Source organism: Strongylocentrotus purpuratus, unplaced genomic scaffold, assembly GCF_000002235.5.
Source record: "Strongylocentrotus purpuratus isolate Spur 01 unplaced genomic scaffold, Spur_5.0 spur5_scaffold_19, whole genome shotgun sequence".
In the NCBI taxonomy this organism is placed as follows: domain Eukaryota; kingdom Metazoa; phylum Echinodermata; class Echinoidea; order Camarodonta; family Strongylocentrotidae; genus Strongylocentrotus; species Strongylocentrotus purpuratus.
In genome coordinates this window covers 29,001,145-29,028,829 of record NW_022145604.1, presented here as the reverse complement: position 1 = coordinate 29,028,829, position 27,685 = coordinate 29,001,145, and the positions used below count along the sequence as shown (strand labels likewise).

Below are 27,685 nucleotides of genomic sequence, written 5' to 3'. Positions count from 1 at the left end.
TCTTGCCACAATAAGCAAACAAAAATATGATTAAGAAGTCGTGCCTCGAGCCGCTCCAAACAATCATAGTATTTCGCCCTTCGCCATTAGCGGTTGTTTGATTTGCGATAGGTTTATCATAATTTTATTGATGAGAATGACTTCGTGCGAGAGTGCCATAATGGAAACGATGAATGGTGGTATGGGTTGCTGATGTAAGCCCTGCTTTACTATTATGTTAAGACTTGTTGGCGTGAATGATGTGATGTAAGGCATGGAGTCTAGTGAAATGAAAGAATCGTTGCTTCTGAACAATAATAAATCTGTTTTCCCAACGGTGCAAGAAGACCTGGATGAATCTGTGAGTTGGGCTCAAGTATGTCAAATCCTCATAGGAATCATTGGGGTGTTCGGAAACTTGACAAGCGTGATTGTTCTCTGTCGTCGTTCTGTTCGAAACAACACCAATCTCCTCATCGTCAACCAAGCCGTTGTCGATTGTCTTGCATCTGCCCTGCTCATGGCTGCCACCCTGTCCGACATTGGGGGTATACGTTCATCGGAGAAGACAGTTCTAGGAGCTATTATCTATTGCAATCTTTGGAACTCGTTAATCCTCGTATTTGGATGCTTTACCGTATCAACCTTCAACATGGTTGCGCTCTCCATTGAGCGTTACCTCGCTGTGGTCCATCCTATCTGGTATTCAAGGAACTTCAAGAAGCGTGCTCTAGGCTTCTTCATAGCTTCAACATGGGTATTCGGCCCCGTATTTCAAGTTTTAAATGTTATCCTTCATTATGACGCTTCTGGCGGCCAGTGCCACTTTGAAGGCAGCATCATTCTTGTATTATTATTTTTCTGGGAGTACTTCATTCCTGTGTGCATAATGACATATTCCTTCGCAGCCATCATCCTCAAGTTCCGCAAGCTGAATAAAGTGGCAATAGAACGAGGGACTGGGCAGCTACATCGCTCCGTAATCTTTCAGATCCCTAAGACATCCGTGGCAGACAGATCATCGGCAAGACAAGACAACAGAGGTCACTGCGAGGAGCCTGAAGCGTATAGAGTTGGTGCAGCAACAATCGACTGTGAAAACAAAAATGTTGTAGAGACGGGAAACACGACACGTTTACATCTGCAAGTTCCAAATACAGATCGTACAAGGTCTCAGGAACAAATCGAAGCCGGTGAGGAGTCAAAGTGCTCAACTACGAAGAGCCACATCCGCAGCGCGCAGAAGAAACCGCCAGCAGTGAAAAACGGGGCTAAGCTCCAGAGACGCAATACGACTAGAGTCCTCCTCGCCATGTACCTTCTCTATCTCATCTGCTGGTCACCTAATCAGTGGATGTTCTTGTCTTACAGTCTTGGAGTGAAGATTGACTTCTTTTCGTCTTGGTATAAGTTTCTGATATTCCTGGCAAACCTGAATGCATGCGTCAACCCGCTCTTATTTTCTCTTCGCCTAAAGGTGTATCGACATGAGTTAAAAGCGATGCGGCGGAGATGCTGCTCATGCACCTGATCATGTTCTACCGGAGCCACACCGATGGGTCGACAGCAGACAGACAAAAGGCCAAACAAACTAATAATGCAGATCTCATTTTTCAAAACAAAAATAACGCTAGGTGATCGAGCATTTGCTTGTGCAGCCCCAAAAGTCTGGAATGACTTGCCATTTGAAGTCAGGAAATCACCACCTGTAAATGTCTTTAAATCGGAACAAAAAAACACATCTTTTTAATTAACTGTAAATCTAAGCATACCAGGAGCTCTTGTAGCGCAGTAGAATATATACTTAATGTTGGATAGTTTCTGCGCTCTATAAATGTATTATTATTATTATTATTATTATTATTATATTAATTATATCCAACATGCACAATATAGCGCCTTTATACAACGACATAATTATAAACCTACCAACGAATTAAAACAAAATAATGTTTATCAAAAAAGTGATCCGGCCTACGCTTTTGCTTCAGCAGAGATATTTTAACCCAAAAAATCCAGTGAGCAAAGAACAGGGGATAGAATTATGGTCATGATTGTATCCTACTTAATGTGATCAATCTAGCTGCTTAATTTTAGATACGCTGAGAAGATATATGAGAAATTGGCAGGCCAGCAAGGAGGGAGTTGCAATAGTCCAGATGGGAGGAGAAGAAGGCGTGACAAGTCTTTCAGTGGAGGCTTTGTCAAGCAGTCGCCTGATCTTACCAATTTTGTAGATGCCCCAAGATGCAGATTTGCAGGCGTTTCGTATGTGCCTCTGAACAGTATTAGGTGTTTGATACTGCTCGAATCTACTTTCACAGCGTGTGGTTTATAAAAATGGAAATGATGAACTTTGTAACTTTTCAGTTTCCACAAGGCACTCCCGTCCCCCCCCCCCCTTCTCAGTGTTATTTAGGGTACTAGTATGCACGTTCCCTCCTTTTGAAAACACCCCCTATAAGTCCGGTGTGTAAAGTCAATCCGGGCCGATATTTTGTGTGTTACGAGCCGGATTTTGTTGCGTGAAAAGTACCCCTTTACCGGACATTTTGGGAACATGAATGCGGCCCCTCCGTTACCGGATTGGGGGGGGGGGGGGGGGGACTGCAGACACTTCATAATTATAGTAAGTATATATTTTAAAACATTTCTGGCATAGATATGTCTATGATGACCGTGGGAAAATAGAGCCCACCACCGATGCCTAATTCACTGGAGGGAGTCGATTTCGATTTATTATGCTAAAAGACATTAACAATTCATGAAAGCACAAACATTATAATGCAAGCTCAGCCAGTGTGTCAGCTTTAGTAGGCAAACGGAATGTTTAAACTAGGTGCTTGGTGCGGGAAATAGATAGATAATGGGAGTGGGCGAGGAAGAAGAGATGGGGGGTAGAGGCTGGTAGAGGATAGGACAAGAGAGGGGGAGGTAGGAGAGAGCGAGGGGATGAGAGAGAGAGAGAGAGAGCTTAGCTGGAAAATGAATGATTATGCAAGTTTTCGAAATCGCGTCGAGACAAGATAATTTTTCCTCTCGGAGATATATTTTGCCATTTTGTTGTGTGCTAACTTTCAAATATCTGCATGAAATGTCCTGTTATTATTTTTTCTCTCTATTTACCCTTCCACAGGGTTCCTTTCTTAATAATCGACATAACCATTAAATAAATCACAAAAGATCGAAACAGGCACTATTCCATGACGTGTCATACACATATTCAAACAATAAACTTAATATTAAAACACAACCTCGGCCGCACAGCGACTTATAAGATATTAAGCTAACATGCAAACTGAACAAAGACACTCAGAATCATTTAGTAAAATGAAACCATTTTTTCACGAAATTTCCATATCATAATAAGTTTTTACAGCTAACATAACCAGTGCATCTGACTTTTGAATTTGGCTGAATAGATGTCTTTTCTAACAATAATTTGATACAATCAAAAGCGTAGTTATGACCTCCAATCAAGCCAAAAAATCGCATATTAGGATCGACCTACACGTAAGACGCCTCATGAATGACTTTCCGAAAGATCTTCGATAGCAATAATTTGACATGATTTGGTTAATTGGTTTTTGTAATGCTGTTTTGAGCAAATATCTGATAATAATCAAATGTGAAAATTCTTTGCTTACAAGTATTACAAATGTACCTCTTTTTTTGGAGATGTGGAGGATTTGTGGTATAGTGGTTCATCACTTGACTCTCAATCCAGGGATTTAGGGTTCGAATCCTGCAACCCAGCACTTATGTATTTTGGCAAGACATTAATTCACATTATGTCACTCTCCACCAAGGTGGTTAATGGGTTTATACATGACAGGATTTATTCCACTTTTATCCAAAATTCTCAATTATCCCCACACCCCTGAAATTACCCCCTAGGACACCCATCCCCCCATCCACAAGGTCAACCAAGGGCAAGGGCAATTACCCGGGGAGCATTCAGTATCAGCATTTGTATATGACCTGCAGAAAGGACATTTACCACATTCGTTAATGGATTACTTTGATTTAATGAATCACATGTATAGAACAAGAGGGAGAGAACATTTAATGCTACGATTACTAGTACCTAAATGTAGTACGAGACATGGGACTTTTTTCAATTTAATTCATTGAAGCAAAGCTGTGGAACAATTTGCCCATAAATATAAGAGAAGAAAAACAAGATCATCATTTCGTAAAAATCTCAGATTAAACTCTTCAGCAGAGATAAATCATATATAAGGATCAAATAATATGCTATTAAGTCAAAATAAATATTCCTGCTTAATTGTTGAGTGTGAATATATAGTATGACTTTGCATACAGTTTTAGAAAACTTGGAGAACCAATCCCGACTAGCACTCGTGCTAACTTTTGGTTCTCCCTTTAACAACATTTTAAGTTTTTAAGTTTAAAATATCCTTTATTTGAATCAGTTAACTCTGCGAATTTCAATTACAGCAACATGTTAAGTTATGTCTAATTCACAGGTTTGATATGACATGATATGATGAATTTGGTACACAATGGTTCAACTATGGACATTTTCTTTTTCTTTGTAACTCATGTATGGATATGTATACGACATCAACTGTTTCATTGTTATTTTGTAACCCACTAGAATACATTTGTAACATTGTGTTATGTTGTTAATAAATTCAAATTCAACTCATTATTATTATTGTTATTGTTATAATTGTGATAACATCCATAGTGACACCGTGTCAGCTATGCTGGGCCGATTTAGTTTACAAGGAAGTCCGAAAACTGAGTTACAATCATTATGAAGATGAGGGTTGCGACTTTAATATATATGATTAGTATAACCCAGCCTTCAAGTCATTATGAAGGATTTTAAATGAGTATTACCAAACGAAGTGCGGGCACAGAAGTAATGAACAATGCAATCATGACGTAGGTGACCCATGACAGCAGGTGGCAGGGCATGGCCCAGTGGATATCCATTTTCAGATAAGTGAAGAAAGATATTTGATACGTAAATAAGCTGCATAATGTTCAATGCATTATATAATTAAATGTTCATTTTCACTGGTGTGTGAATCATTTGTCAAATATATCAATGTACCTTGAAGTGACAACATTTTTTTTAATTTTTTTTTTAAAGCATATTCACGAGTAAATAGTTACGTATATAAATTACTAAATACATAAAGGTAAAGTAAAAGATATCAAAACGAAGATAAATGATATTCATGATGTTTCTTTATTCATTATTCAACCTTATATTGAGATAAGAGTCCATAATAAGACAAAAACGAATCAAATGAAAGCAACTCGATTCACAAACGAATGGCAATTCATTGTTTTGATGAATATATCCTACTCTTGTGCGCGAATCGATTCTAATATACTAATATTGCTGGTTTTATCGTTCTACTTCGATGATAAGATTTTAGATTTAGATTTAGATAAGATTGTATTTATTTGACTTTATCGACCTGCGTCAGGGGTATGAAAGCACAACATATTTACAATACAATACAGAAAGATATAAAACAAAGTAAGATATGGTACATTTTATATTTCTAAAACACAATAAACATGAGCTAAAGACTAAGTATACAATATACAGTTTTAAGTTATAAGTCTAAAATATCACTTGGTTTGGTTTGTCTACCACTACGAGTAACTACACTTTTATTAACAAAAATAGGACAATGCCTTACAGCCTTAGGATCCAACGAAAATAATTGTATTATTACTGTTATGAATTTAACGGGTTTTCTTAATTGTTTAGCACTAGATCTATTAAGCAATTTGTCCATGTGAAATGTGCTGGGGTTACTCGCAACAAACTATCGATCTAAGTATAACTGCCTTTCTTTCTTGAAAAAATGTCAGACATGTCGAAATGTCGTTCTTTTAAAACTAAAGAGACGGTCACAAAGAATCCCCCCCCCAAAAAAAAAGCCAACTTGGGGCCTGAAAAATTAATGTTTAGACGCAAACTTATTGCATAAGGGAACCATGTTCTGATTAGGCAATATATCTTTTTTAATAAGATGAGGTCTAGAGAAAATACCATTAATTGCTAACGAAATGAAGATGATTAAATTACACTTAAAACAGGAGATGATATATCTCTTCGTTCTATAACTACAAAAAAGGGTATATTCAATATTGAGTGCATGGGTTTCTCAACAATCGTCAACTATATCATTTTGGTCTAATGTTTTGTCATTACCAGACTTTTTCAATTGGAAAATGTTATTTACAATTTAGGGAAATCATGATTAGCAATTTAATATAAAATTTCTGAACAGTAGTTTACCTTCAAAAGAAAATTTGCTAAAATGGTGTTCTTAATGACAGCAAATGTAGACAGTGTGAGGAGAGTGAAATAACTTTTCATTTTTTATTACACTGTAAACTCGTACGAACATTTTGGAAATCCTTCAAAGGCTTTTATATCACCATTGCAAGATAAATATATATTTAAGCGAAGAACTTCTAGTGATAGACTATAAAGTGGACGATGTAACTTACGATATGATAAATCTTATTGGCAACATAGCACAGAAACAGTCTATCGAAATTATACAAAATGTACATTCATAGGTTAACAAAACCCGCAAATTCTTTATGGGTTAATTTTAATTTTATGGGGAAATCATATCTGTAAAGTGTTAGTTACTATACATTTGGAAAAGAAGGTAAAGTTCAAATTTTGTTATCAATGGTTGCTGTAAAATTATGATTGTTTAAACAAAAATTGTATATACATATGTTAGTGCTAATAAATACCTCGAAAGAGGTTGAGAAGGAAAACAAATCTTTGTAATATTCGCACATTTCAATAGGTGATGGCCAAGGCTATTGAATTCGCCTTAGGTTGATTTTCTTCGAAAGCCTTTGCGATCGGATTCACTGTACGTGAGTTAATACGAATCACAGACATGAATAACAAATCTTCCCTCGGTCGTGTATTTACAAATTGCAACATGACGAATAGTGAGCGGGTGAGGATCGGTGTATGTCATGAACGGGGTTCGGTCGTGATCATTGAACATCTTGATGGTTCCCTGCTCGTACGTGACGAGGATTGACAGCGTTCTGTTACTACTCGGTCCATAAGATGGGTTGCGTTGCCGAGCTAAAACACATTGAGTCCTACACCGAAGAATGAGATGAGATGTTCCTCCTATATCTACGAGAACACAACAAAACAGATAAAATGAATGCGTGCTCTTGGCCAGAAGCATTAAACAAATATCGGTGTATCCAGATATTTATAAACAAAGGGGCAGGGAGCACAGTTGAGTCCTTTCAAGCCAATAACCAACAGGTCCATAAACGATTCCACCGCTATACGGGAACTGGCATAATGGGGGGGGGGGGGGGGGGGCTACACATGCTTTACTCGATGGATGACATGAAAAGGGCCATTGGTTAAGGGAGGGTATGGGAGGTGTCGCAGCGTCTTCATTCCTTCATATTCCCTCTATCTTTTGATTTTCCTGGGGATTTCGCCATTTTGATTGATGATCCTATGCCCCCCCCCCCGCCCATCACCAACGCCAATGCCTTTGACTGTAGATGGTAGATGCCTGTAAACCATAAGAAATTACCTATTTCGGCGGTAAATGTACAGAACTTACAAAATGACCTACCTTCATCGATTGAACAACTCACACATAGGTGTTGGAATAGGTGGGGGTAGAATGATGTTGGTGCCCTTCCTTTATTTCTATCATATTCGGACAACCATCATTAGGGAAAAAGGTGGTATCGTTTTATTTTGTATATCGTGTCCGTGTTCAAAATCCCATCAATATGCGATAACAGGATTACGTAATGCAACGCCCGAGACTGACACACCTGATCGAAGTCTCAAAATATTTGGTTGCTTTAGTATGATAGCATCATTCATTTTGTATGATTTATAATTAAATAGTGATACATTTTGATCATCTTACGTATGCTGTAGAGTGGTTCATCTGCTCTCTGAGGCGAATGGTATGTAGATCGTTCTGCTAGCGCGATAAAGGTAGTGCCTACCGACTGAGTAGAAAACCGAATACTCAAATTCATGGATTTATCAGCTGGGACAGGCGGCAATTTTTCAAAAGGATACCGCTTTCTTACAAGATTACATTTCGTAGTCCGGAGATGGATATCACCTAAAGAAATGGCATGATAATGAATTGAGAATATCACCAACCCGCTCAATCAATCAATCACTGTTATATTAATGTTCTACAAAGAACAAACAAAGCATTTGTTATGTTTTATGTTTATGTCCTCCAAGTTCATAATGTCTAAAGCGCTAAGGGAAATATATCGTACTTATTATGCCATAATAAAACACAGTACGTCGGAATCGTATACATCACTAATACGTTCACTATTTGAAAGAGGGGCAAGGAGGGAGGGGGAGAGGTGTCCATCGTGACAGATTTCCCGCACATTAAAAATTGTCTTAGTATTTAAAACTTTCAATCCACCAGTTCCCTTCCCCTTTTCTTCCCCCCCCCCAAATATTTTGGGGTCGGGGGTGCTATCCGCCCCTCCATTGTTTCCTCGCTTGTCCCTCCTGAGGTCCATACCTGGATACGTCTATGACATGCCCATGAAACACATGACTTTGATTACCTGTGAAGTTACCGCTCCGAGCAAGAGAACCATGGCAGTCTCCATCATCTAAAGGTGACGTTGATGCTGTTGGGGGCACTGTAGATGGTTGAGTTTCATATGATTGAGGTTTCTCCGTCGCTGAAGAAAAGAAATCGTTATTTAAAAAAAAAATGAAATGACAGGAAAGATATTGGCAAAATGCGGGCAAAACAAGAAATACTCCCCTTAATGGTTCCCCGGCAGCCATTTTATGCCCCAATAGCACCTGGATTAGATTTGTTTTATTGTGAAGAAGGTAAGTAACATGTGATCATAACTCTTTATTTTGTTTTTTCAGAATGTTTTCTGAGAAGTGCACCACTATCCCCCGGACAGGAAATTCTGGATCCGGCATTGGAAGAAGTACTTCTCTTTAATCAATATTTCATTTCAAGTAAATTGATTGCTATACATCCAGCTCTTAAATGGGTAAATCTGTTGATTTATCCGACATATTTGGTTCTGTATTTACCGAGAACGCTGCAAATTTCGTGCTGTCTACTGTTTCTTATTCCACACCCTTTTGGAATCCACGGTGCTAGGTCGCGCTCAGACGCGATCATCGAGTCATTGCTAAGAAGACTTCTTCGACATCGGAGTCGAAAAAATGTCGTTGACGCATCATCAAGTCTGTCGTGACATGACTGGCCATGTACACCTGTGGGGAGAGAGATAGAGAGAGAGAGAGAGAGAGAGAGAGAGGGAGAGAGGGGGGGGGGGAGGGGGAGAAAGGGGGCACCACGGTAAGAACTTACGAAGAACAAACTATGGTGAAATGAATAAAATACTTTTTTTTTCTTTCTTGGCGATTTTAGAGACAAATGCTCACCTACTCTGTTTAAAGAATTTTGCATCCGCCACTTGACTTTGATTTCAAACGTGCAAAGTGGATATTAACGACAATTATACTACCTACAACTGTCAACATGTATATAAATCTATTAAAAACAAAAAAGGAGGGAGGGGCTCTGAAATTATAAAGCATATTTCTTTGCTTAACAATGGTTACGAGACTATTGGTACTCTGAAATCGAATAATAATGAGTTATTCCAATGAGTGCAAGTCAGACAAAAAGCTTCAATTTTTCTATCCTGAAAGATTTATCTTTATAAATTATTGTGTTTGTGTATGATTGTTAAAGATGTCGCACAAAGGAGGTCCCGTGTGACCCCCACCCCCCCCCTTTGAACATGAAGTGCCACATGGGTATTTTTGCTTGTTTAAGATATTTTCGGCAATTCTTTTGGCAAATTTTTTCAACTCAAAAGGTTATGAATAAAGGGATTCCGAATATTATAACATCAGAGGTAAAGACCGATCGACAATAGGCAGTCAATAAAACTGAGAAAGAAATAAAGATGTTATAGACCTACCTGGTAGACCGGTTCCAACTATCACGGTAAGCAAGATTGGGTAGTAGATTCTGATCTAGAAAACAGATTGAACAAGAACGTATAACATTTCAATACGACAAGATAATATTCCTAACCCAAACAATACATTGCCACGGAAGCAAGTCACAATTCTCATCATGTACTTTAAATTATGTTTTTTATTTTTTATTTAATGAGATTGTAATCTATAAGTATGTATTTTACTTTCTTCCTATATATATCCCAATCTATAGTTTAAAATCTAGACTTTCGGGGAGAGGTAACGTAAAGGGAAACCTTAGAGCCGTGTTTTAAAGACTGGAAAAATAGATAAATACATGCTGAAATATTTAATCAATGATCATGAATTTTCATGAAACGAATTTTTCTGTCAAACATTTATTCAATACAAAAAGACGCTGATATCTACATGTATTGGTTAAAATGAAAAAACCACCCTTTTATCTCCTTGTAATAACATTACGCCCAAAATGTCGGTTGTTAGAAAACTGTTCCGATGAAAATATTGTTTCACAGTCAATATCCTACATTGACCGAATTCCTAATCTCAACCCTTGACTTACAGTCATATCTAATAATCTTACCCTAACCCTATCCTAACCTTTAACCCAATTGCAACCTTAACCCTAGCCCTATACACTCTTATTTCCACGGCGTCAAATTTCACTCTAAATGGCGTCAGCTGGGAGTCAACTCTATTCCTAGTTAAAGTGACACGGATTCCGAATCAATTTGACTCGGATTGTGTGGCATCAGCTGAGAAATGACTCAATTCAGAGTCAAGATGACTCCTTTTCCGTGTCACTTTGGAATAGAGTTGACTCCCAGCTGACGCCATTCAGAGTGAAATTTGACGCTGTGGAAATAAAAGTGTATCTCGATCGGACGCATTAAATCCCGGATTCAATGTCGCCAGGTCACTAGGCGGATCGCCGGAAATGTTCGAATTTATAAAATCCACTTATTGTGTATACAATAAAGGCTTCCTCATGAAAATACGCACACTGAAGAGACACATCCTGACTTCAAAGATTAAGAATACCAAGTGAAGCACGAATAGAATTAATCGACAAATTCTAAAAGAGTGGTTCTATGTGTGGGGTTGTGTGGGTGTGTGCGAATGTGTGTTTGAGACGCCACCATAATGGTGATTTCTTTTTTTATTTAACAAGGTTATACTAAGCAGTTTTGTGTAGCTTGTTCCCATAAAAAATATTTATGTTCACTTTATCCGTTTTCACTTAATTGAATTGTTCCATTTACTGGAAAGCCATTACATTTGATTGTGCAAAATTTCAGGGACCAATTCCAGAGACGGAGGTAATAAGACAATTTATGGAACAAGTTACGACCGTTTTGTTTCATGTTCCCATAGAAATAAGAGCTCTCCTCTTTTGAAACGCTCGTTTCATTTCCACCCGTAAAGTACAAAACAAGGGACGTGCGCTGGCTTCATCTGGTGCTCAATATTCGTCACTGACATTAAACTTTACTGCGTTCGCACGCACGCAACAACACAAGATGGGATAAAATGGAAGAATTAAAAAAAATCTTCAAAGCTTTGGGAAAAAGGTATTTACGACAGTGTTGTCTTTGTTTTAATATCAAATTGCAACTCATTCCATTCCTTTATACAAAATATATTGAAGGAATTCATTTAGAATGCTGTGCAAGATCTAACAAAGATTCGTTTCAATGCCTACCTTCTTGAAGAAAAAAAGAAGAAAATTCGCTTGATTCCTAGAGCTAACAACTATATCTGACATTTAAGAAAATACAAGCTGGCAAGTAAGCTAAATGGGTTCCTCATAATGCTTCAACATAATTTGTTTTTGCATTAACGTTGCCTCGACATTTGATGGAAACTATTTCTGGGTTTCTAAATAACAGCGTTCAACTTCGGTATAGGACAGAATAGAAATGGAATAATGAAAGGAATATGCAATGACATTTTACACGCTCTATGTCTATACCAAATTGATGGGGAAAATGAGACGTCATTTCCAATTATATTTTGTGTTCATCGGTAATTTGAGAGAGGTTAATGAAAGCCAGTAAGGAGTCACGAAAGGCCATTGTTTGCTTGCTTCAGCTCCGTCAATATGACAGAATAGGTATCTTGTCATGGAAGGTTGAGGATGAGCAATTACAAATTGTTGATCAGCGAACTAGACCGTGTTATTGTTGTTAACTCTGGTGCTATCATATTTTGAGAAGTTCAGTTATCTTGAATATTTTTCATATAGTGAACATGGTGCATAGAATGCACAATATACTCTGTTACCGCCTCGTGATAAAGTTCTGGACCAGAGAAAGATATATAATTAACAAATGAGATTAACGAATAATAAACTAAAGAAACAAACAACCCTCCCCCCCCAAAAAAAAAATATATATATTGGTTAGTGAGCACAATTTCTTTTGCTCCCGAAAATTTGAAAATCGCGCCGGCCGATAATTCGCTAAGTGGGGGGAGGGGGGGGGGGGGGGGGGGGGGGGGGGGGGGGTGGCCCTCGGAAATTTGAGAATCGCACCCCCCCCCCTTGAGCGCCAGGGTAGGGGACCCATCTCCTCCCAAAAAGTAAAATTTACGTGTTCTACACATTTTTCTCCCAAGGGTGGGGGCCCGGCCCCGGTCCGCCTGGATCCACCACTGCCACCACCCCCTATTAACACCATCACAACCACCACCGGCATATTCATGCTTACGACCATCACCACCAACCCCGCCCCCCCCCCCCCCCACTGGATGTTATTTAGGGTACGCATATGCGTGTTCCCAGCAGTAGTGAGCACTATTTTTTTTTTTGGTCCTCGAAAATTTGAAAAATTGCACACCACTTTGAGCGCAAGGGGGGGGGGGGGGGTGGGCCCATCAAAGGTGAAATTAATGTTTAAAAATGTAAAAATACACACTTTTTCCTGGGGGGGGGGGGGGAGGCCTCCCCCCTCCCCCTGGATCCGCCACTGGGTCTAATCCCCCTGCCAAACTAGTTGAGACGGACTTTAAGGGTCTGTGCCAGCAGACTAATATTCTTTTTTTCTTTCTATGTCGGTGCAGACGACAAAACGGTTAAAATACACCAACCATTCGCACCGCACAATGACCAATCGACCGATAAGGTCAGTTAATCGCGTATATGGTACATGTACTCGCACCTCTCCACCTTATGATACATCAGATCAATTCCATGCAATCCATCATGGCGGGAACTACAGCTTTGAGAGTGAAGCTTGCATTCGTAGCAGTCGTCTCCTTGGCTGTTGGGATAATCTTTGTGCAGTTTGCAGCTGACGGAGAGAGACAGCTATGGCAAAGACTTGTGTCAGGTAAGAGTAGACTAGATATCTTTGCTAGAAAAGTGAAGTAGAACGTACAAGCCTTTTTTTTTAAATACTATAACTATAAGACCATGCAACTTAATTTTTCATGGAAGTGAATGTGCCGGGGGGGGGGGGGGGGCATGGGTACCACTCCCGATACTGTAATGTAACTGTATAAGCGATCGGCTGGGAGTAGACCATGAACATTTACTTAAGAATAGACGATCGCATGCATGCTTCAAATAACAATGCTTGGGTATATTATTACCCTTGTTGTAATTTAATGGCATCAACTGCGAAGAATTATAGCACTACAAAAAAAAAAAATCATGATTATATAAATAGCATAGTGGCTATCTGTTAGGATTACGTACATTAATGAATATCCAAATGCGATTAACAAACCAACTCCCCCTTAGCCATTCGCGAGTACTAGCTATGCGTACAACATGTACCAAAATAAACGCATTATTTGTGGTCGGCTGCGGCTGTGTATCACAAAAGGATGTCTCCGACCACTCAGTGACCTGTAAATGAGGCAAAGTCAAACAGATTACGACGTAGTCTTTAATACTTAGGCTGATATATTGACAAATCTCGTTTGCCACTAGATTTACGCTTTATCATTATCCAATAATATAACAAATTGAGTGCAATTTTTTAATTGTGAAGTTTGCTTGCAAATTTAATTTTTTACACCTTCCACAATGTTCCAACGATTTTTTTAAATATTAACATTACACCTAATTACTTTAACCATAAAACTTATATTTAGAATTATTGTCCTCCTATAATATGACAATGTATAATTAATTACTCACTTTTCCACTTCAAATGTCCGTCTAATGACACCTTTAACAGGTACTATATGTCCCATGTGCATGCAGGCCAGAAAAATGAAAAAGCAATACTAATTTAGAACTTCCCTCAAAACAAAAGGGCCTAAAAATGGTTTTTAGTGGGAAAATAACGATAATTAGTTGTTGCAATTACCTAAGTAATAGTCTGATTTTCAGACCCTTTTACCGAATGGTGGTACGTTTTGAGCTGCACAAAAATTTAATCAGTTTAATTTTGGAAATTTCTAGTACGTAGTGGGTTATTGATGGAGACAAATGTTCATGTACCTGTTACAGCTCATTTATTTTATGTTATTACCAAAGAAAAGAAATTGTTAGTCAGTCACTCGATAGTGTCTGATAGTGAAGTCTAGAAGGTAAACGGGTTTCCTTGCATAATTGGAATACTAGACACCGCTAATGATTAAATTTCACAGACAGTACATACATGACATATATTCATAAATCCTGCAAAGTTCTACATATGAAGAGTTTCATTCCAAAAAGGAGCTAAATCCACTTTCGGTACTTCTGAGTAAATCGCCTTTTTTAATTTCTCCACTTTCCCTTCAGTCATGTACCTTCATGCTGTTATATATGTTAACGGTGTCAACCTGGACTAATAATATATGATTTTAAAAAATCTAGAAGTTATTTCTGATTTTTTATTAATTTTTAGATTTTTATTTTTCGTGGATTTAGCTCCTTTTGGAATGAAAAATGATATTGTACCTAAAATTTGTAAAATTTTATAATATTTTCTCAATAAAGTGACTGAAATTTATTTTAATTTAGTAGCAAACCTTTCCTTTTAAATAATTACAGTGAATTCACATCTAAAAATACCTTTTGAAAAGAAAGTAAACAACATTTTACAGTTTCATTCCAAAAGGAGCTAAATCCGTTTCATTCCAAAAGGAGCTAAATCCATGTTTCATTCCAAAAGGAGCTAAATCCACAAATTTCAATAATTTAGAAAAAAAATCAGAAATAACTGGTACATTTTATTTCTTATTATATATTATTGGTCCAGGGCGACACCTTTAACATAAATAACAACATGAAGGTACATGGCTGAAGGGAAAGTGGAGAAACAAACAAGGTGATTTACTCACAAGTGGATTTAGCTCCTTTTGGAAAGAAACCAATTTGGATTTAGCTCCTTTTGGAATGAAACATGATATTGTAACTAAAAATTTTCATACTTCCTGGTAAAATTTTAGAATGTGATATAGTGCATTTTGTCCCCATGTAGGACACCATTATTTTACGACAAAAAACTCAGTTTTGATAAAATATGGATTTAGCTCCTTTTGGAATCAAGCTCTTCATATTTTGATATTGGCTGCAAAAGGGACATAGTATCTTTAAGTAAAAATTATAGAGAGATATATTTTTGTTAAAGAGGCCTTCTATGAGAAATAAAACGTGCAAACGTTTAAAGGACACAGGATTGTCCTCCTACCATGACAATGTCTACTTATTGACTCACTTTTTCGCTCCAAATGTCCGTCTAGTGAGGCCTTTAGGAAAATATCGTTTATATATATTATATATACATAGACATATTATGTAGTATAAACATTACCGTAATGTATACAGTATATGAATATATGTCATATACATCTATATGTATTCATATTTATTGTTTACTCTCCATTTGTTGTCCAAGCGGTGATTCGTCTTGTTGTACATGCATGCACAGAAGAAAAGCATAAATACATTATTAAAACAAAAGGACAAACATATACTTGAGAATGTATATATGAGCCTTATGAGGGTACGTATTAATACACAAACAAGTTTTGTTAAGGAACAGAGAATAGATACTCACATTTATTCATCCTGATACACTAAATCAATTACAAACAACATTTTACAAAGTATGCAAAAGTATTTATAAAAGTGTATGTTATTTTTCTTTGCATAACAGAAAACACAACCACACTTTCATATATACACGCACACGCGCTCCACCAGCCCCCACACACATACATAACACACACGCTACAACATTTGTTATACACTGTAATGATACCTTGTGGTTAATTGCATCAACTGCAAAGATTTAATCATAACACTAAAAAAAATTCATGAATATATGAATAGCATATGAATAGCATATGGCAACGGCAAACATATAGGCTATGTGGTAACAACAACACCAACAACAACAAAACGGTGCTTTCAAAGCGCTTACCACCGAAGTCTCTAAGGCTATATAAGAAGCAAAATAGAATGATAAACAATTACACGCACATACATAACACACCCACACACCCTATTTGCACTATATTTTCTTCTTGTTTGTTTCAGGGCTGCTCGGAACGATAAGTATACTGCTTGCCGTGCTATCGCTATGGATGGCCTCACTACAGATAGCGTATGGGCATGGCCTAAAATCAGCATACACCCAGGTCTTTATTATGTCAGTGATGTTATTTATCCGCAATCGAAAGGTTAGCAGATGTGAGGAAGCTTGGAAGAACCCCCGAAAAACACAGGAAGAATATTTGAAAGCCATCCTCGAGGTAAACATCAACACGGAATACGTGAAACTTTATGGACTTGATTCTGTGACGTCTTTGAGGGACCTTAGAGAGAAACACCCTCTGACAACTTATGAACGTTACAGACCATTCGTAGATCGCATGGCTAAAGGTGAGCAGGGTATCATGACAGGAGAACAAACTATAAGATTTGCTCTTACTTCTGGAACTACGGGAAAGTCAAAGATGTTGCCATATGGTCAATCCTTTCTGACTATACTATCCACACTTTATATGGTAAACATCCACGCCCGTGTTAACGCATTCGGTTATGGTAGTCTCCTTCAACGAGAAATAAACGTGTATACAGCACCAAAGAGGAGATATACAGAGACCGGGATTCCCATCGGTCCTGCATCCATGATACCCCCTTCGATGAAACCTCTGCTAGTGATCTACGCCACACCAGGCGAAGGTTTCCAGGTTGAAGATCCTAACGACGCCCTCTACGTTCATCTTCTTTTCGGCCTTCGCGACCCAAACCTCCGGTCCGTTAGCTGTAACTTTACATCCACCGTGATGTCTGCCATGCAACTGATTGAGAAACGTTGGCCCGACTTCGTTCGTGACATCGAGATCGGAACAGTGTCGACGAACAACGTTCCTCCAGAGATTCACCAAGTACTTGTCAGAGAGATGGGTGAGGGAGATCCGGAACGTGCGGCAGATCTGAAGAGAGAATTCGAGAAGGGATTCGAAGGCATACTGAGAAGAGTATGGCCCTGCTTGAAATTTGTGCAAGCCAGCGATACTGTGGGTATAAAGCAAAAACTGCTGAAATCATATTTGAAAGGTACGAAGGACTAGTTGTCCTAAACCACATCATGCAAAGTTTCAAGGTCTTTATTTCACTCCCTCTCTATCTCTCTCTCTCTCTCTCTCTTTCACACTCTGTTTCACCTTATCTTTAAGCCCCACTGTACTACTTGTAGCTACTTGCTAACTCTATATAGAAAACAAAGCCTAAGCGGTGACCATTGGTCCCCAATGATCCTCTTTTTCTGATATGAATTGAGAGCGAAGTTGATGAGATAGCCACCTGTAAGTGGCCAATCTAGTCCAGACGGGCTTTAAGATTAAGAGGATTAATATCAAAGTTAGGTGTCATTAAATTATTGGAGGATTGTCTATTTCAACTCTATTTGAAAATGGAGATTTATTCATTTATATTTTGACATTTTGACATCATTTGGACAGACCTTATTCAATTCTATGGTTGTATTATCATGGTTGTTATGACCATGCCTTTGAACCTGACAAGATAATCTATGCTTAAAGTGCCGTCTGCCGTTATGTATAGTGAGGTTTTAAGGATGACATCGAAAGACGTTACTCTACCTTGAGTTTTAGGCGAACTGACTTTATGATTAATTTATTACCATTGTGTTATTTTCATATTCTGCCAGGTGTAACGTTATTTAGTCGCGCCCTAGGTGCTACTGAAGGTGTCATCGGTATCAACCTTTGGCCTCTGCAGGAGAAAGACGAATTTGTTCTCATGCCATCTCTTGGCGTCCTCGAATTCATTCCCGAAAACGAGATGTAAGTGATGATGAACTTGTTCCATTCTCACATATTTCTAACGGGGAAAATGCTTTACAGCAGGCGCACCAATATCTGAAATCACATCCTTTTTGATAAAGTCTACGATTACCCCAAACCAATGAAAATTCCTGTATTAAAACTTTGATGAGTTTGTTTGTTTGGTATTAATGCTAATTACGGATTCCATATACAAAGATTTCAGATATCAATCACAGTGACTTACATTTTCTCTTCGACATAGGCATGAGGATCAGCCGAAGACACTCTTCATTGATGAACTCGAGGTCGGAGGCCTGTACGAGATCGTCATCACACAGACATTCGGTATCTATCGGTTCAGATATGGTGACGTCATCAGGGTTAGGCGTTATCACTTGAATACACCTGTAGTTGAATTCATGTATAGGTAAGCCTGTATAGTGAATGCATTTTTGTAACTCCCGTTTCCCCCCCCCCCGTGCTTTCATGACTGTTATCATGGAAAGACACACCCCAATGAGCAAAATAGGTTTTGACTGAAAAGAAAGGACATTTACTTTTAATCTAAGTATGACAGCTGCAGTGTAAGTTTACATTTTGAGAGCCATTTAAAGTACACTTGGATAAAAGAAAAATGGAATCGAATTTTTGTTCTAGTTATATTTTTAAACGCATTATACGGGCCTCCAAGAATTGTGTTTTGCGTTATTGGCAGGCGTATCAGAAACAATTCAAGTAGGATGCTCGTTCATTATGTTTAATGGACGTTCATACAAGAAACATTTTCTCCTATTTACAGATCAGGCCAGATGCTCAACGTAAAATATGAGAAACTTGATCAAAGCATTGTGAAGGAAGCCATAGAGGCTGCAGTAAACCACTGGTCTAATTTCAGCCTGGATGATTATGCTGTAGCAGAAAGCTTTCTCTTGGATAATCATGGTAATAATGATGATAATAATATTAGTAATAATACTAATGATTATAATATTAAGAATAGCAATAATACTATTGATAATAGTAATAATACTTATGATACTAATGGTAATGATAATAGTTATAATAATAATAATAGTAATAAGAAGAATAGGAAGAATACTAATAGGTCTATTTTTAATGCGCATGTATGCATCCTGGGGGATGCTCAGCTCAAGGCGCCTACAAAGTATCATTATTACCCTGGCTTTAGCCTAGCTGCCCATGGCTCTGGCGCTAAAAGCTTTCAGGAATACATTCCTACAAGGTACCCTTACTCTCCACCTGGGTGGAGAGTAGAACAATTTAGAGCAAACGTAGTGCCCTGGCGGGACTCGAACTGTGAACCATGTGATCCACAGTCTGGTGATGTAACCACTAATCCAGTACACCCATCGTATAATCTTTTTTTTTTTTTCGAAATTTTTATTGATTTTCGAAATTTTTTGTAACATTACAAAAACAACAATCATACAAGAATTAAATAATTGTATAACATTAAAAGAACAATAATCAAATACGAATCACTGTAACAATTACCCCAAAAAACAACAACAATCAAACAAACAAACAAACAGACCTGATGTAAAAACTAAAAAATCAGTCTCGGGTGGTTTGAACTGTATCATTATCAAAATATAATTATGGATAATTAAAATAAATTCTCAATTGGGGACCATTTTCTATAGTGCATGTTTTCTTTGTGCTTTTGTTTAGCAATTACCAATTCTATATGTCTGATATTGCAAATGAACGTTTCAAAACCTTTGAAACTTACTACTAAATTCCTGCATTTCTGAATATAAATGTATCTCTTCAATAAGATAATTAAGTGATTTAATAATATTTTATGTGGTCCCTACCAATCCTTTATGAATCCAAACATCATTCTTTTCCTAGATAGATCCTCATATCTGACAGATAGCTTTAGACCAATTTTATCAACAAAAGCTTGTCTTAAATCTTCAGCAACCTTACACTCATAAAAAAGGTGTAAAGGAGTTTCAACAGAGGTCTCGCACAATGTGCAAAGTTCTGTCTGAACTTGCTTCATTTTAAATAGTCTCTCATTGGTGTATAGAATATTATGCAAAATTTTAAACTGGAAGACTCTCATCTTAACTTCTATTGTGCATTTAAATGGGAGTAGATACATTTGTGGCCATTCCTCCTCTTCTATCCCATATTTAGTTGAAAATAGGGGTTCACAGACAGGTCTACATGTCAATTTACTAACTAAATCAACATAAATATTTCTAGTTTTTAGTTTTTGAATTTCTACTGTCAAAAGGTCAGATTGATCATGTTCATAATCTATTTTCTCCAAGAACATTTGTATCAATAATTGATTAAATGAAGTTCCCCATTTCTTCCTGACTAGCGATACTATTGCCAAATATATCATGCAGTATTTACCTGGTACTCCTCTTGCTTTCCAAAGATTAAATTGCACAATGTTTCCATGTAGATCAAAAAGTTGAAAAACATAACATAGACCTGCCTCATGAAAGGCCTTACAGTAAACTGATTTATTATCAATAAGAATATATTGATTGTTCCAAACAATTTGACTAAGTACACTTGCTTGGGCTCCTTGATCATCAACAAATTGATTATACTCCTTTGTCTTGGACCATGCTAACAACAAGTTATGATAAAATATGGGAATTTCAAGAGAATTCAACTGGCTCATAGAATAATTACTCATAAAAATCAATTTTCCACCAAATCGTTTACTATAGTGGTCAAAGAACAACTTCCAATGATGATCTGATTCTGTATAATATCTCTGAATCCACTTAACCAGCTGTGTCTCTATCATGCATTTTAGTTTCGGGAATTTAAGACCACCTTCAGTGTAATCTGCAATCATTTTTGCCCGTGATATCTTATCTGGACCTTTCCATATAAACTGAAACATCAACTTTTCAACCTCCTTAACAAAATCATCGGGTATTTCAATATTGGAAACTATATACATAATCTTAGACATAACAAATGTTTTCAACAGTTGAATTTGTCCTATTAAAGTTAACCCCCGATTCTTCCATCTTAAGAAAGTACATTTTATTTCATCCAGTCTCTTATCAAAGTTCAGTTTCCTGACTACTTCCTGACTACATGAGAAATGAATGCCTACAATTCTTATGCTTTTGTCTGCCCAATATATATCATTTGTTTTTTCTCCATTGTGCCTATCTTTCCCAACCCATATACCTTCCGTTTTTGTTTTATTCAAATAAAGACCTGATATGATTGAGAATTCTTCAAAAACTTTGAAAACCATCTTCATTGTTTGTATATTCCTACAAAAGCAAGTTATGTCATCAGCATATGCTGTATACTTTATTTGTTTTCCACTAAATTCAAAAGCCTGAATATTATCATTATTATTAAGGCTTGTAAGAACAACTTCCATGCTCAGTATAAACAGTAAAGGAGCCAGAGGATCACCTTGTCTGACTCCTCTAGACACTGGAAAATATCCAGTGGTAAATCCATTCACCAATACACAACTACTTATATTAGTGTGCAATGTTCTAACCCATTGTATGAAAGATGGTCCAAAATTGAACGCTTCTAAACAATTTAGCATGTACCTGTGGCTTATTGAATCAAATGCTTTTGTTAGATCAAGGGCTAGCATAATACCTCTCAAATTCTCCTCCTTAGTATATTGTAAGAGGTCTGATATTAATCTTATTCCTTCCTCTATGTATCTGCCTTTAATAAAGGCAGTTTGTTGACTATCTACTAACTTTCCTATCACCTTAGCAACTCTCTTCGCCAAGCATTTAGAAAGTATTTTAACATCTACATTCAAAAGAGTTATGGGACGCCAATTGCTCAGTGTGTGTTTATCTCTATCAGGCTTAGGGATGAGTTTAATTGTACCTTGTCTTTGTGACACAGACATTACACTATTTTCATATGCAAAATTGAAAGAATCAATAACTTCTTTTGATATCAAAGGCCAAAACATCTCATAAAACTCCACAGTTAACCCATCGTTCCCAGGTGTTTTATTTCTAGCCATTTTTAACAATTCTGCCCTAGCTTCAGAGCAAGTGATATTTCCTTCACATGAATTTCTTTCTTCGTCTGTGAGTAAGAGTTGCTTGATGTTACTCTGACTTATGTAATCTTTGCTCACCTCATCTTCCACCTTATCTTTGTTCTCAAACAAAGTTTTATATGATTTCTTAATGAAATCCTGTATTTCAGACTGTTTATCAATACGTCCTACATCTGAAATCAAAACATCAATATTGGAATTTGCTGCTTGACCTTTTTACAATGACAAAAAATATTTAGTACTCTTTTCCCCTTTCTCATCCCATGTACACCTTGACCTCAAGATTGCCCCATCTGCAAAATAGTCATATATTTTAAACAGCTCCTGTTCTATTTCCCTTTTCTTTTTCATTAATTCTTCATCTATATCTTCTGCTGCCATCCTGTCATCTAATTTTTTCAATTCTTTTTCAAGAGCCTTTCTTTTCTCTTCCCTTTCACATTTCTTCTTCTTAGAAAATGGTACAGTAAATTCTCTAATTTTAAACTTTAACCAATCCCATAGCCCTCCTTTATCATTACTATCTGTAAACTCACCAATCCATTCTGAGTATTTATTAGCTAAAGCATTAACATACTCCACATCATTCAATAGACTATTGTTAAATTTCCAGTAGGACGGACCAGAATTTTTTGTCTTAATTTTCATGTGCAAAATAACATGATCATGATCAGACAAAACACACGGTATGATATCATTTTCACTAATTGTATTCTGTAAGGATTCATGGATTAACCAAAAATCCAATCTAGATTGCACCAGTGGGTTATACCTTCTCCATGTAAATCCTTTTTTGCAGGGGTTTCTGATTCTCCAAACATCAACCAAACCAAAATATATTTTCAGATTTTCTATAAGATTCACAGAGTGCTTCCAAATGCTTTTCATTGAGCCACCTGCCCTGTCCAGATCAAGGTTTTGAATTAAATTAAAGTCCCCACCAATTATTAGAATTTCCCCATTTTCAACGTTATCTTGTATGGTCAATTCTACTTTCTTAAAAAACTCAACCTGATCCTTCTCATTATTTGGTGCATATATGTTGCATATCACATAAACTTTCTTCTGAATTTCAACTTTTACCAATAAAAATCGTCCCATTATATCTTTAATGGAGTCTAACAATTTAAAATCGGGTGTCTTTCTTAATATAATGCATACTCCTCTGCTCTTAGAAGTTCCATGACTGAAAATAATATCAGATCTAACTTGATTTCTCCATAATGATTCTTACTTTTCTACAGAATGAGTTTCCTGTAAAAGGATAATATCTTTGTTCTGTTTAAGCATATAATTAAAATAACGTTTCCTTGCTTTAAAGTCCCCCAATCCGTTAACATTATGTGTCATCAGCTTCAAATCCATAATTGAGATATGAATTTCTTAAAAATACCACCATTATAAGATCAGGTTTAATCTTTGCATATATAGGATATACTTCAAACATTAGGAAATACTTAGGAAAAAGATCGGCAAGTCCTAGAAGATATTGAGCGCGTGTTTCATATTAGATATTCTCGTTATCAAGTCGGTAGAATTGCACATGTTAACCTTAGTGGTAGGCTCCACTGAACAGCCACTGCACCTGTAAACATGGTTTAAATATTCTTATTCTTCTTGCCTCCCTGCAGACAAAGATGACGCTGACCATCGCCCATTCTACGTGGTGTTTCTTGAGATTTCCCCTACACCTGATGAAGTTTCCTCTGCTGACATCTCGCTCAATAAGGTAAGATTGTTGTATGAACTTGAAATCAATAAGTTTTATATGGTGAAAATGTCGTGTTTGTATGTGTGCGTGTGTGTGTATGTGTGTTGCGCGCGTTCGTATGTGTGTGTGTTTCCTTGCTTCTTGCTGCTTGTTATTACCATTATTTCTAGAGATTCTCCCCATATATTAAAGTCTAATTTTTTTCTTAAAGTTTGTGTTATTTTGTCTATGTTTGAACTGATATATAATGTATTAATTGTGCATCAATTGTGGGTCTTAGTAGTAGAACTAGTAAGAGTAGTAGTAGTCGTAGTAGTAGAAGTAGTAGTAGTATAGAAGTATAGTAGTAGTAGTAGGAGCAGTAGTAGTACTATTAGTAGTATTATTATTATTATTAGTAGTAGTAGTAGTAGTAGCAATAGCAGTAGTAGTAGTAGTAACAGTATTATTATCTTTATTATTATTAGTATTATTATCATATTATTATTATTATTATCATCATAATCGTCATCAATATTACTAGTATTGTTATTATTATCCTTATCATCATCACCATCATCATCACCATCACCATCATCATTTTCCAGTTATTTAAATGAGATTTCATATAAAATGTAATGTTTGTTATAAACATTAACAGGTCGATGAAGAGCTCCGTCTGCATTCTAACACCTACAATCTGTTCCGAGAGCAAGGAAGTATAGCCCCTCCTGATGTGCACATCGTCAAACCCGGCACATTTGATCGTCTGCATGATTTCATTTTGGCTAACAGCACAACGACTGCAAACCAGTACAAGGTGCCGAGAAAACTCCGTACAAAAGAAACGCTACAGCTCATGCAAGACAACTCCAGTTACTCCATGTAATAATAATAATAATAATGTTAAATTCTTATATAGCGCATATTACAAAATTGTCTCTATGCGCTTAGATACGAGAGGGAGAGAGAGAGAGAGAGAAGAGAGAAAAGACATGAACAATATTGAGCTTTCACCGTTTAGCAATTACAATTATCAAATCAATTACAAAATTCACATGTTTACTATATAAATTTAAATTTAAGACTGGCATGATCGAAACAGATATGTTTTTAAGTCGGATTTAAACTGATGTAGTGAAGGACAACGTTTTAGAGACTCTGGAAGATTGTTTCATAGTTCTGGTATGGCATACTGGAAAGCACGGTGCCCATATGTTTTGGTGGATGTGACTAAAGGTGTGAATGTACACTGTTGGTCATAATGGTGGAATAATTTTTTTTACCCCAATTTATTGAATGATTTTGACAATGATTTATTCCCAATAGATCTAGATAATAGTATACATTCTCATATTTTATTGAATGACAATTGGGGAGTGTTTGTTTTGCGTGACTGCTAAAGAATGTGTGTGCTACTATGCTAATCAACTAGGGAACCTACGTCCTTAAGTCATAACTGACAGTAATGGGGATTAATACCTCATAAAAGGGCACTAATATAGCACATCGACACGGTTTTGATCCTGGGGGCTCACAGTAACGAGGCCATTGCTGAGCCAAAGAATCATGACTGTACACAGCGGTTGCTTGGGTACGTCGACGCCCCCACAAAAACAAAAAAACAAAGAAAATGCAATAAATTTTCAATAATTCATTGCATTGTCCCCCAGTCCCCAACAGGAAAAATTCCTATGTAGGTCCATGCATTATGGTTCAAGGCAAGCCCACATAGAAGATATTTTTATGTTGGGGGTCGGGGCAGAATGCAATGAATTATTGACAATTTATTGCATTTTCTTTGTTTTTTTGTTTTTGTGGGGGCGTCGACGTACCCTAGCAACCGCTGCGTACAGTCATGATTCTTTGGCTCAGGAATGGCCTCGTTACTGTGAGCCCCCAGGATCAAAACCGTGTCGATTTGGTATATTAGTGCCCTTTTATGAGGTATTAAATCCCCATTACTGCAGTTATGACTTAAGGACGTAGGTCCCCTAATTGATTAGCATTGAAGCACACACATGCTTTAGCAGTCACACAAAACAAATACACTACCCAATTGTCATTCAATAAAATCTGAGAATGTATACTATTATCTAGATCTATTGGGAATAAATCATTGTCAAAATCATTCAATTAATTGGGGTAAAAATAATTATTCCACCATTATGACCAACAGTGTATGTTTTGAAGATGAACGGAGATTGCGAGTTGGTAGATGACTTGAAATAATATTTTGCAAATACATGGGAGTATCATTGTGTTTACATTTATATGCAATTGATAAGAGTTTAAAGATGATTCTATCTCTTACAGGTAACCAATGTAAATCATACAACACGGGAGTAATGTGATCTCGTTTACGTTTACGTGAGACAATACAGCAATAAAAGTGTATGATGTCTTTGAAAGGTGTAAACTTAATTTCTTTGTTTGTATAATTGTCTTTATGTAGGACGACCATATTTATGAGAGAACATTTCAGTGGTTTTAGATATATTTTTATTTGCGCTTTATTATAGTGTACATGTTGGTATATTTATTTAACTTGAATTTGTGGAATAAAGTTGAAATTAGAATTTAACTGGAATGTGAAACACCCAACATAGCCATTTTGCATATTGTAGTATAAAAACAACAACATGCATGTTATTACCGCCCTCTATTAACCGTGGTGAACATTTTGCGAGGTTGTGAGGAAAGAAATCTAACTGTGAAGGCAAATCAAAGAGAATTCCTCTCAAAATGAAGTTGGGTATCATTAAAGTAATATTGAGACATTTTTAGTAATATGTTCGGAATGACCCATCATTATTTCTAGGGTACGGCATACCCTATCCTCCTGAATTTGCTACCCATCCATTTCTTTTTGTGTAACTTGAATCCTTATAAAATGCTCAATAGAATATCCGCTTTAGTATGGTTGAAAGAATACATGTATTGTAAAGTATTTCAAAGAATACTATAAGATGAGGCCTAGGGACCGAGAGATAAAATATGTTTCTATAATGTATATTCTGATTGTAAAGTAGCATTATAATGCACTTCAGAGCTTAAATAGTGCGTCGCAGCCCTCCCCATCATCCATACTTGGGGAATTGAAAAGTTTTCCACAGATTACCAGAGGACATCGTCACCTCACAACACCCTCCATCACCACCACTGACAACTTAGGTGTTCCCACCACAAGTTGAAAATTCGGAGGTTTTCTGATTCCGTTTTTAAATATTTACTCATTTTAGTATCCTTCTCAAATGTGTTTTTTATCATGTTTTTATTTAAAATAAATGAACCTGTTGGCATATGAACCATGCTGTCTTTCTTCGCACATGATATGTCATGCTATCGTTACATAATAATATAATAATATATAATTATACAATCTAATTCACATTTGTTTAATACTTAGAGGTTGGTGGTGATGGTGGTGAGCATGAGTATGCCCAAGATAGTTGTGATGGTGTTGGTGGTAGTGACGTCCGGGTTGGCGATGAGTGTGATGGTGGTGGTTGTGGTGGTGGTGGTAATGAGGGGGGGGGGGTGGTAGTGGTGGTGATGATAATGAGGATTATAATGATTGTGGTGATAGTGGTATTAATGTTGATGATGATCATGCTGCTCCTGCTTCAGCTGGTGGTGGTAGTGATAATGGGCACCCCCCCCCCAATTCCTGAGAAAATATTTAGGGGCGAATCAACCA

General features: G+C 37.0%; 2 protein-coding genes across 2 annotated transcripts; both read left to right on the top strand.

Moving 5' to 3' along the window:
* Nucleotides 1-268: 268 nt before the first annotated feature.
* Nucleotides 269-2,216, top strand: LOC115925865 (octopamine receptor beta-3R-like). The gene is made up of 2 exons (XM_030989892.1): nt 269-1,383; nt 2,063-2,216. The coding sequence occupies exons 1-2, from the start codon at nt 269-271 to the stop codon at nt 2,214-2,216; spliced, it is 1,269 nt and encodes a 422-aa protein (XP_030845752.1).
* A 10,894-nt stretch (nt 2,217-13,110) lies between these two features.
* LOC100890162 (jasmonoyl--L-amino acid synthetase GH3.5) lies at nt 13,111-25,103 on the top strand. Its single transcript, XM_030990804.1, has 7 exons — nt 13,111-13,338; nt 16,488-17,513; nt 18,127-18,262; nt 18,507-18,671; nt 19,044-19,186; nt 23,927-24,024; nt 24,647-25,103. The coding sequence occupies exons 1-7, from the start codon at nt 13,149-13,151 to the stop codon at nt 24,872-24,874; spliced, it is 1,986 nt and encodes a 661-aa protein (XP_030846664.1). The 5' UTR covers nt 13,111-13,148; the 3' UTR covers nt 24,875-25,103.
* Nucleotides 25,104-27,685: the final 2,582 nt, after the last annotated feature.